General features: G+C 40.7%; 1 protein-coding gene across 1 annotated transcript; it reads left to right on the top strand.

The window, feature by feature from the left end:
- The first annotated feature begins 3,657 nt into the window (after positions 1-3,657).
- Positions 3,658-7,147, top strand: slc35c1 (solute carrier family 35 member C1). Its single transcript, XM_088991286.1, has 2 exons — positions 3,658-4,289; positions 6,399-7,147. Exons 1-2 carry the CDS (start codon positions 3,776-3,778, stop codon positions 6,974-6,976), a joined length of 1,092 nt encoding a protein of 363 aa, XP_088847412.1. The 5' UTR covers positions 3,658-3,775; the 3' UTR covers positions 6,977-7,147.
- Positions 7,148-12,432: the final 5,285 nt, after the last annotated feature.

Genomic DNA, 12,432 nt, shown 5'->3' with positions numbered 1-12,432 from the left:
AACTGCAGCTGTTACTCCAATCCTGAGAAAACCTGGCTCAGATCCAAACGATTTCAATGACTTACGTCCAATTTCCCACTTTCCATTCATCACCAAAATCCTTGAAAAGACAGTTGCGTCCCAGCTTCATTCTCACCTCATTCACAATAAACTCTACGAACAATTCCAGTCTGGTTTCCGCCCCCGCCACATTACTGAATGGGCTCTCATAAAAATCACGAATGATCTTTTCATGGCAGCCGATGCCGGTTCACTCTCCATCTTCATCCTTCTCGACCTGACCTCAGCTTTTGACACCATTTCCCATCCTATCCTGCTTGACAGACTTTCCACCCTAGGCATCAAGCACACCCCACTTCGCTGGTTTCATTCCTATCTCTCTGATCGCTCACAATGTATCCAAATCAACTCGTTCACCTCACGGTCCTCTCCTGTGTCTTCTGGTGTGCCTCAAGGGTCTGTCCTGGGGCCCCTTTTCTTTATTATCTACCGACTTCCTCTTGGCAATATTTTCCCTTCGCGGATGACACCCAACTCTACCTCTCCAGCAAACCCGATGCCTTTCTTCCACCTTCATCCTTCTCACTTTGCCTCTCAGAAATTAAATCCTGGCTTTCCCATAACTTTCTCAAGCTTAACGGTGAAAAAACTGAACTTCTCCTTGACGGTACCAAATCCACCCTCCACAAAACTAACAGTTTCTCTCTCGCCATTGACAGTTCAACCGTGTCCCCCTCCCCTCAGGTCAAGAGCCTGGGTGTCATCCTCGATAGCTCACTATCTTTTCACTCCCATATAAATAACATAACGCGGTCTGCTTATTTCCACCTCCGTAATATTAACTGTCTCTGTCCCTCGCTCACCCCTCACTCCGCTGCTATCCTTATCCACAGTCTCATCACCTCCCGCATCGATTATTGTAACTCACTTCTCTTCGGTGTCAAACGGAAATTTCTCCATAAACTCCAACTCGTCCAAAATTCTTCAGCCCGGATCATCACTAGAACCCCCTCCTTTCACCACATCACCCCTGTCCTCCAGCAACTCCACTGGCTCCCTGTTAAACATCAAATCGAATTCAAAATACTTCTGTTTACATTCAAAGCCATCCATAAACTTGCCCCTCCCTGTCTTTCTGACCTGCTTCAAATCTCTGTTCCCTCTCAGTCCCTCAGATCCTCATCCGCCCTTCACCTCTGTGTGCCCTCTGCCCAGCTCACCACGATGGGATGCAGAGCTTTCAGCCGCTCTCCTCCTAAACCCTGGAATTCACTACCACCCAACATCCGTAATATTGAATCCCTCCCTATTTTCAAGTCCCACCTCAAAACCCATCTATTTAAAATTGCTTTCAATGTCTAGTTCAATCTGCTATTTTATTATTTATCACTTTACTTATGGTTTTATTGTTACGTGCTTTGTTTTATTGTTTTTATTGTAAAGTGTCCTTGGGTGTTTTGAAAGGCGCTTGAAAGTAAATGTATTATTATTATTATTATTATTATTATTATTATTATTATTATTATTACTTAGACACTTCCTCGATATCGATTTTAAATAAAGTAAAGGAGAGATCAAAATAACTCAAAAGAAACACATTGAGAAAATGTTGAGAAAATTTTGAATGGCTGAGTGCAAAGTAAGAAGCACCCCTTGTGAACAGAAATTGGACTTTAACAGTGAGGGTGAAGTTATCAACTCATCGGGGTATAGAGAGATAGTGGGCAGCTTGATATACATAATGATATGTACCAGACCTGATTTAAGCTGGGTTGTTAGCAAACTCTCACAACACCGAGCTGAATCAAAGCAGCAGCATTGGACTGCAGTTAAACAGAAACTTACTAATATATTTAAAAGTTACGACAGATCAATAGCTTAATTTCAGAAAATATGAGGAAAAGTTAAATCTAAAGGGATATAATGATGCTGATTGCAATGCCGATATAAATGACAGGAGGAGCACAACCGGATATTGTTTTAGCCTAACTAAGGAAGGTCCAGCTATATCGTGGAAAAGTAGAAAACAGCCATCTGTGATGTTATCAACCTGTGAAGCTGAGGATATGGCACTGGCGGCTACTACTCAAGAAAGCATGTACCTTGTCCAATTATTAAAAGGGATAGACAGCAGTAATTGTCACGTACCAGTAAAAATATATGAGGACAATCAGGGGACAATAGCTTTGTCCAAAAACAAACTTTGTGTAGGCAGAGAAGCAAACACGTCAATATTAAATATCATTTTGTACGGTCTGCGCACACTGAGGGGAAAATATCTGTAAAATATTGTCTGACAGAAAACATGGTTGCGGACGTTTTTCGGTGACCAAAGTGAAATTTGAAAGATTCAACAGATATTTGTTTGTAGAAATGTAAATATTTTTAAGCTTGCAGAGTGTTGCAAATGTGTAGGATGTTTTTATTTTTACAACAATGTATTTCTTGTTTCAATGTTTTTCGTGCTTTTCTTTTTGTTTGCTGCATGGTATTGTGAACATGTCTTTGAGTGGGAGTGTTGAGTGTGCGTGTGGAAGTGTGTGTGTGAGGCAAAGACAATATTGGGGAAATTTCATGATTGATGAGCTGATCATGTGATACCCGGAAATTGTGAAGCCTTTTTTTAAGAGCATGTGCAGAATAAAATGTTTGTGGAGTTCCTAAACCAATGATTGACACGCCTGTGCATCATTTTTCTCTCGTGAGTATGTTCAATCGCTTCGAAAAGTTACCATTTTGGTTACTGTTAAAATGCTAGGACTGCTGCCAGAATGACTCGCGCAACAAACACCTTTAAAGGACAACCGATGTCTCCGGACAAGTTGTGTCCATAATTTGTAAAATGACTTCAAATGACTTCTACTGGGCGTATTTTAATAAGATTCCACCGCATATAGCTATATTTTACGTTTTAAGACTCGCGCTGAACATTCAGATAGTCTTGTTTTTGAGTTGGTGACGAGTCCTCACGTGACGTCAGAAAATGACCGTCTCCTGACGTAAAAAAGACGCATTGTAGCATCTTTCCATCACGTCAATGTATTTTGCTGTACTGTTTTTTTTTTAAACCGTGTGTTACATCCAAAAGCCGCCAGAAGAGGAAGTCCAAGCTCCATGGAAATCATCTATCAGCCTGTGCATACGGGCTGATTCATTCCTCACAGATCGGTGGCCATTTTGTTGCCTCTTTTTGGGTGAGACATTCCCCCCCAGCCGTTTGCCTCAAAATGACACGGAATAAATTATTTAAATAATTGCAAACATGTATGCTTTCCTCTTCAGAACTATTTGAATCATATTCATAACTGGATGTGTAACAAGAAAGGATATTATCCGAATATCAAGCCATTGTTTTTATTCTCCAGCAATGCAAGACGTCTTGGTATGACGTCACGAATTGGGCGGGGCTTTCTGAAAATGCCCAATTCACAGCTCAATGTTTTGCAGATTTTGGACACTTTAAGTCATTTTTACTGGTGTTTTGCATTTGAATAAAAATATCATACTGCGTGTTTTGGGTTTTTAGATGCTATAAAACGTTTTTCTGGTGTCAGTTAAAAAACAAAAAAGTGACGTCGGTTGCCCTTTAAATGATGCGTTGTTGTTGGATCTGACGGTAACGCTCATTTTTGACGTCACATGGAGGAGCGACGGGACTTCCGCAAATACGTCAGATACTCCTTGATCCAAGCTAGCCAGTGGAAGCTGCTCATAGCCCGATCATCGCACTTCTATGTGCGTTAAATCGAGTAAATGGAGACTTTTATCTTGAATCATGAATAGGACGCAGCTGAAGCGGTCCAGTATTCTAAGAATGGCTGGTGTAGAAATGGTGAACCGAGACGGACTCGAGGAGACCTTCCTCCTCCGGGCTTCGAAGATCGCGGCTGTCGTCGCGATGTACTGGTTCATCTCCATAACAATGGTGTTCCTCAATAACTCCCTTTTGGACAACCACGACCTGGACGCACCGCTATTTGTGACGTTCTACCAGTGCGTCGTGACTGTGGTGCTCTTCTGGCTGATGCAGTCGTTGTCTGCCGTGTGCCCGCAACTGATCGATTTTCCGTCCGTCAAATTTGATGTGAAGACGTCACGCGAAGTTCTCCCCCTTTCGGTGGTCTTTATCTGCATGATAACATTCAACAACCTGTGCCTGAAACATGTCGGAGTGGCCTTCTACACCGTGGGACGTTCTCTCAGCACTGTATTTAATGTGTTGTTGTCTTACGTGATCCTCAGACAGACCACTTCCGTCAAAGCCATATTGTGCTGTGGGATCATCCTCGGTACGTTGGTTCATATTTCACGTAGTCTAAGAGTAAACACGTTAGAAATTTTGAACTTGTGATCGTCAACACACACTACCAAAAACAACAGGCTGAATTGCAACAGAATTGCATTATCACTATCGAACAAATGACAGTGGAATTGGCACTATTTAAAAGTCACACAATACGCATTTCCCAATATATGGCCACCGTGGCTACCAAACGAGAAACATCCCATTCTTCAAAAAATATATTGAATGCTTTAATTTTGATATGACTGGTTTGCACATGACTCCCATGACCTGACGGATAAGCAGCAGACGATGGATGGATGGTCAGCACATCTACCAGAGTACAGAGATTCAGTTTGAATCTTGGCTATGGCCTTGTGTGGAGTTTATGAAAATAGCTTCTTTTACTCCCCTGATAATTTTAAGGCAAAAATTAGTGCATCCAAAAGATAGGCTACCAAATGAAAAATAAAGTAATGTAGTTTATTCAATACATTGTAAAAATGAAAATTGTAAAGAGCAATACATTACATACACAAATTCTCCAAAAAAAGACTATCAACATCTCAGGGATAATACTAGTGGGCCTCAGTCGGCAGTACATATGGACCTAAAAGCTAGCAACCGCTCATTTGACGACAATGAGGTTGAAATCTTAGCGAAAGAAAATAGATGGTTTTAAAGGGGAGTAAAGCTATTTTCATAAAACGGCAAAATCCTTCGCTAAACCGCAATGGTGGGGTGAGGTTCAATTTGGATCGTTCGTACAACAGGCTGTTTAGGCAACATAGGCTTAGTTATGTTGATGAGGTGATACCAGTGCAAATGGGGCAATCAGGCCAGTCGTAGACCTCATACTCAGGCAGGACAACAGAGGTAATCCGTCAGGATGTCAGAAGTAATCAGTGGAGGCGCAGGGAGTCGTCCTCTGGTGAGAACAGGGACCAATCACAGCAGAGTCCGGCACCGCCACGTCTGGACACTAGGGATTGGATTGGATTTGCCTTTATTAGTCTCGCAGTGGAGAAATTTACATTTCACAGCAGCAAAGTTATGAAAGAAATGAAAGTAGAAAAGCAAAACACAGGAGCTGCTGGAAAAGCAGTCACTCTCGCGGCGCCGTCTTGAAGTCAAAAGAACAAAACAAAAAACTAAATAACAAATAACATGACAACACAAAGACACAGAGAGACATTCATTCACTCCACTGTGAGACTAATAAAGTCATATCCAATCCAATCCAATTCTTAAGCACTTTCTGTACCCTCTTTGTTACATAAAGCAGTTCCAGATGAAAGAGGACAGGATCAAAGCGTCTCTTCGCCAGTGGATCAGGGTGGAATGTGCACGTCGACTACAAGCTAAATGTTGAAAGCAAACACGCAGCTGTAGCATCCATTGACGAAAAGAGATTGTCTCACATCTCCTGTCCCACATAAATCAGCTTCAATTCCATCCCGCGACAGTTCCATATACGCATCGGCGCTATGCGCTGACGCTCCTTCCTTCTTATGACGGGCTCCTCAAGCCATGTATCCATCCAGCATAATCCAGCAGGATTATGTAGTATATAGGGTCAAAACTACCAGTAAGACTTTAGTTCGCTGACGAAGCATCTTGAATAAGAAGCGAAACGTCCGTCACCTTCAAAGAAGTACAGATGATAGCTGAAGAAACCTTTTCATCAATGGACGACTCCTGTATGACTGAGAGCTTACACAGACGTATTATTTTAGGATGTCGGTGGATCACTGACATCAGTACCAACAGTTTGTGACACAAAGAACAGCTTCAACATAGTCTGGAATATGAGTCAGGCTAGCCTTTACGCTGTGACATGCTACTGGGGACAACTTTTAAAGAAAAGCATTACTTGGCATTGATGTCCATTTGTTTATTTGGTGAGGCAAGCATTATTTTGAAGTTGTCCTTATTTGGCGTGTTGCTGCATGAACAAATGTTGCTGCAATTTGCTTCATTTCTTCCTGACAATATTGCAAATAAGTAAGTATGAGAGCAGGGAAAAATGCCTCAAGTGTTTTTTTATCTACTAAAATTATTCAATGAATCATTTCAGCTCTAATGAAGACACCGTCCTGCTTGTGTTGTTTCTCAGGTGGATTCTGGCTTGGTGTGGACCAGGAAGGCATAGCTGGCTCCCTTTCTTGGTCAGGTGTCTTCTTTGGTGTCATTGCCAGTGCCTGTGTGTCTCTCAATGCCATCTTCACAAAGAAAGTAATGCCTGCAGTGGACGGAAATATCTGGAAACTATCCTACTATAACAACATCAATGCATGCTTCCTCTTCCTCCCACTCATCATTTTATTTGGAGAGGTGGGCCGCATTACCACATTCAGCCGTCTCACTGATCAGTGGTTTTGGGCCATGATGTCACTTGGAGGGGTGTTTGGGTTTGCCATCGGTTATGTCACAGGCTTGCAGATCAAGTATACCAGTCCACTAACTCACAATGTCTCAGGGACTGCAAAAGCCTGTGCTCAAACTGTTATCGCAGTGGTGTACAACTCATCCAGTAAAACCACTTTGTGGTGGACCAGTAACATGTTGGTTCTTGCGGGGTCTTCAGCGTACACGTGGGTCAAGAGCCGAGAAATGAAGAAGCCTCCCTCCAGGCCTCAAGATTTCACCAAAGAAAATTTGTTACTTGGGGAGAAAAATAATACAGGGGTATAATTACTAAAAAAGAAATCAAAGAAGAATTAAATCAACATTGTGTCTGCTTTTTTGTATCCATAATGTGAAATGCACTTTTGTAGTCGTTTAGGCGTTAATCACATTGGGTTTATAATGTCATTTCATGTCACTTGGTGAAATGGAATAAACATTTTTTATCTTCAAATTAAATTCTATAAATGTGGTTTCTTGATATGCTAGTTCAATTCACTTCATACTTCAGTACATACAGTACTTCATACAAGGTTGTGAGTTTATTTACACTTGACAATTGGCTTAGAGCATAAAGCAACAACATTCACTGAGCGATGGCAATGATTGAAGGAAAATAACATGAAAATCTGTGTTTTGTACTCAAATGTAAATGTACCAATGTACTGTATTTTCCAGTGTATAAGGCGCACCCAAAAGCCGTATTTTTTTTCAAAAGATGACCCTGCCCTTTATACACAGGTGTGCCTTATATGCAAAGTAATATTGATCCACAACAGGTTTTGCAACTACTGTCAGCAGCTACCGACTCCATTTCCCCCTGTAGAAGTAGTGCGTAGTCCTAGCCTCTACTGTAGCGCCATATAATGCGGTGTGTTTTGTATTTTGATACCTTTTATCTATTTATATATGTATTATATTTGGAAAACATTTTTCATTCATTTAAGGGGCACCTTGTACTCCAGCGTGCCTTGTGCAGTACAGTATGGAAAAAGTTTGAAAACACACCATTCATTCACCGGAAAATAGGGTATTTATTTCTCCTTTTCCACTTCAATTACCTTTATAATCACTGACTAAGATAGTAATGTTCCGTAAAAATATGGTATTTCATAAAAACATGAGTGTCATTTTCAAATAACAGTGTTTGGGTTCTTTGTTGAGCACTGGCAATGAAATCTACGATCAGCGTAAAAATGTCTATTTCAACAGCCCACATTCTATGTTAGGTTAAGATTTGTGGGGTAAAATCTTTTTTGCGCCCCTTACTGTCCATGCTGCTTATGGCATTTGCCTACCTCGACAAATGGGGGAGCAGGACCTGGTGCCGTCACAAATGTGTTTTTGTCCATCCATCCATCCATCCATCCAAAATGCATTGTATTTTTTTTTTAAAGAAATCAAGTCACCGATGGTGTAGTGGTACATTTGCCAGAAGTACATTTGACAGACACATTTAAGTGCGTCGAGCATTGAATCGGTTCACACTCATTGACAACGTGGGTGTTAAAGGTCATTTGTGTCTCTTGTGCCCTGTGATTGTGTGAGTTATTTTCACCTTGACATTTTGACCACAGGCATATGAGCAAATAAAACCCTGTGCCTTAACCAGCCATCTTTGAGCAGTAAGCATCGGGCACATTGAACCGCTCACCAGCCAAAACTCTAAACCACAGCTGTCAAAGTCAAGGCCAAGGCAAAATCCGGCCCGCCACGTAATTTTTTTCGGCCCGCGAAAGCGAATCAAACTTGTGAAATTCCATGATGCTTGCTAAAATCCTAAACAAAATTTCATATTTTTCGATACGTCTGTGTAAGTTCTCAGTCGTACAGGAGTGGTCCATCGATGAGAAGGTTTCTTCAGCCGTCATCTGTACTTTTTGAAGGTGTCGGACGTTTCGCCTAGCATCCAAGAGGCTTCGTCAGCGAACTAAAGTCTGACTGGTCGTATCGGCCCTATTCATATATCTCTAATGTCCAGACATGGCGGCGCCGGACACAGCTATGATAGGTCCCTACTCTCAGGTTGGAGGGAGCAGAGGACCACTCCCTGTGGCCCCACTGATTGTTCCTACATTCCTGACTATCGACTGGCCTATTTGCCCCACTCCCACCGGTATCACCTCATCAGCATTACGAATGTTGCCTAACCTGTTTTGCTTAAGCAGGCTATTGTACGAACGATCCAAATTGAACCTCACCCCACCAGACCGGTTTAATGAAGGATTTAGTTGTTGAGAATCGCTTCTTTTACCCCCCTTCTCTTCAATATTTTTGGATGTAAACCACAATAACAATCATTATTCTTGACTTCAGATTTGAAAATGCGCTCTATAGGTAATATGTGGAGGGGATGAAACAATCTAATGGCTTGCCCAAATTCATAACGGCCCTCGAGAGGAAACCAGAACTACAATGTGGCCCGCGGCAAAAAAGATTGACACCCCTGCTCGAAACGACTGCTTGGCTGTTGTAAATCCACATGTGGACACTTGATGGCAGCGACACATCATATCAGTGGATAAATACAACCAGAGCTGATTCCTATTGCATCTAATTTGCTGAAAAATTCTCTCAACCCTATTTCGCCATTAGGAATACATTTGGCACCGCCTCTCACCCACATACAACCAACCACCCAAAATGAACCTTACTAAATTTCAGTTCAATACAAAGAAAATGCCGATGATGAAGTTCAGTTTTTCAAGGCATTTCTATTGAAAGAAAAAGCCAGTTTTTTTGTTTACCTTTCATTTGCTCTCAGTATTTTTCCAACCACTATTTTTCCATGGCTCCAGAAGAAACTGCCACTTATTGTCCCATCTGTAATCTGTCAGGTTGACAAACACAAGGAAACAAAAGGATTATTTTTGTAGTTTTTGCATAAAAATTTTGCTTCTGTGTGTTTTTGAGCACTGCATGCCAGAATCCCAATTTTCCTGAAACACAAAACCTTTTTTTAAACAAAGCTATCTAGAAATGGCCAGATTGTCATGAATGCCACTCACATCTCTCCCTGACTACTGTAGCCAAGTCCGTGTCCATGGTTATTAAAGAGGCTGGCTGCTGGTTTCTTTTGCGTGGCTGCCTGTTCCTTTTGCATTCAAATTGAATCAGCTCAAATGTCTTATTGATAACTCCATCAGGATGTGCAAAGCAATTATGAGGCACACTTTTGACAGAAATGTGAGTAAGCCTGCATAGGCTCCATTTAGCCCTCCCAGGGTCACAAAATGGAGAGTAGAAATGGCGAGCACCGGGCATGTTTGGCAGAGCTCATTTGTGCTCAGCTTCCATGGAAAGGATACCATTCAATCTCCAAAACAGGCAATGTTGCATTATTATGATTAATTGTCTCCATTTGTTGCCTGCTATGCTTGTCTGGCCTTGTCGTTTCAGAGTGAGGGCTTTCTCGCATTCTTTAATCATGCATGTGTTTTGTTCTAACGTTTCTGCTCTTATGAGGATTTTTATCTCACCGAAGCTATGCAGTTAATCATAAAATAATCACACAATGATTGAAGAAAGACAACCTGTTGATTTTTCCGAACAGATAGCTTAACTCCAGTTGACCATGCGCCATCAATGAATTTGACTTTGATTTCAAATAAAGGGATGATAAATTGGTGAATATGAAACCTAGTCGGGACATTATTTGCGTGAGTTACATTTGATGCTTCAAGGGAGAGCTATAAAATCCAAGCTCTTGATATTGATATCAAGAGCTTATAAAATCCAAGCTAATCGATATCACTCTTCCAGTTTTATTTCCTTTTTTTCGGCAAATACTCGATAACAGTACTTCAAATTGCGATGCGGACCCGCACTGAATTATTGTACTATAATTGTGTTCAGTTTGAAGCTCACAATTATTTGCCATTTTGCAATTTTTGGCCATTTGCTGATTTCTTTTACAATCATGTCAAACAACTTGCAACATACATCTTTTTTTGACAAAGACTCCACTTGTCAAGGCAAGTGCGCATGTGAAGACAGGCGCTCGTGAGTTCCCATGAAGACTGTCCAACGTGCTGTCATTGAGGAACACACTGAGAGGATTTGCTAAACATAGCACTTACTCCTGAAATGCAGACACCTGACATGCTCCTTAACAGCGTTGTGTAGGACACTAAGCAAAACAATTTAACAAGCCAAAATGAATAAAAATATGCATAAAAGTATTCACATCACAAAAGTGGAAGTTTATTCATTTGATACATAATTGGTCTTGTCACATGTGCCACGAAACATAATAATTATTGCACTGGAGGGATACAGCATATACAGAAAAAAATACACACATTTATGTCCGACATATATTTTTATACATATATTGTAGTTTGAATAACAACCAAATGTGTCAAATTTGGCTCAAACTGGTGTGAAATTGTCAAAGTTTTGTGGTTTACTGTGCGAAGACAACCCACTCAGACCTAAGAAGAACAACTGTTCCCACGTGTGTCCAGATACTTCGCCAAAGCATCAAAGCGCATGTGCTGGGAAAGTGTATCCCCATTCGTCGGAGTTTACAAGTGGGGAGGTGCAAGCATCTCTCGCAGACTTTTGCGTAAAAACCTTCTACATGAGAGACACCATTCCTTGTTAAAAAAAAAAGTGGCAAATATTAGGCAAACGGCTCAGAAAATTACAAAGTACACTTAGTTATCTTAAGTCGGGACATCTACACATTTGAGAAGGATAAGACACTCAACAGGTCAGCACGTTTCATTGGCAGTCATGTTATTGAATACATATTTCTGGACACACACAAGCAACAAGCCATTTTCATCTGGTATTATGTTATATCTTGCATGAATGAAGGGATGGTATCTGAATGATTCAATGATATAGAAATACAGTATTTTTTTCTGTATTTGGTGTACTGTATCAAGGACACTGCATTAGGTGTCTTCACCTGAAAGTTCACCTGAATTTTTACCGTTGTTGAACCTCAGTGAAAATTATGCTTCACAGTTTACATGCTCCATATGTGAATGAACTGGAACATCCTCAATTACAAACTTTGCAAAAATTCCTTTGGAAATCTGCCAGAGGATATTGTCACGGAGCACCAAAAGCCGCAGGTCAAAACAACTAACACGAAAAATGGCAGATGTCATAAAGTGCATCCTATGGTTTCAAAGGGACAGTCTGTGTTAAATTTGGGTTAGTCATTTGTTTGTTTTATTGGTTGGTTAAAACTGTAAAATGTAGATACATAGATTTGTTTACTTGAAAGGGGACGGTGCAATTCCACAAAACGCACAGAAAAGAATGAAGGATAAAAAAGAATCCATTTGAAAACAAATCAATTGACAAATGAAGTTGCGCAATTTTGACTGGATGATCACAAGTAATATAAATGCAATCACATTTATGTTTTTTCAATTCTGTTCATCTGAGTATGCAACACATGTAATAGCTTCAAGGTCATACTGATTTACCCATTCAACCAGTTAATATTCATCCTGAAATGTGAATGTGACAGCACAGATTATTTCTCTGTATGCGCCCTGATTGTCTGTCAGATAGTGCAGGGTGTGCTCAGAAACACAATGTATTTTTTTACATTAATAAATGTTTTTAGAAACATCAAAAATAAATGTTAATGCAGGCCAAGTTCCACAAAAAGCTCCTGCTCCTGTAATTTGTTTTCTCTGAGCTGAATCAGTTGATAGGTTTTAAACAATGTCAGCGTTCCACCCGGTTTGGTTTTTGTTCATCGTAAAGAATACTGCGCTTGC

The sequence above is a fragment of the Hippocampus bargibanti genome, linkage group LG03 (genome assembly GCF_051943395.1).
Source record: "Hippocampus bargibanti isolate YZ-2025 linkage group LG03, ASM5194339v1, whole genome shotgun sequence".
In the NCBI taxonomy this organism is placed as follows: domain Eukaryota; kingdom Metazoa; phylum Chordata; class Actinopteri; order Syngnathiformes; family Syngnathidae; genus Hippocampus; species Hippocampus bargibanti.
This window is presented reverse-complemented; position numbering and strand designations above follow the sequence as displayed.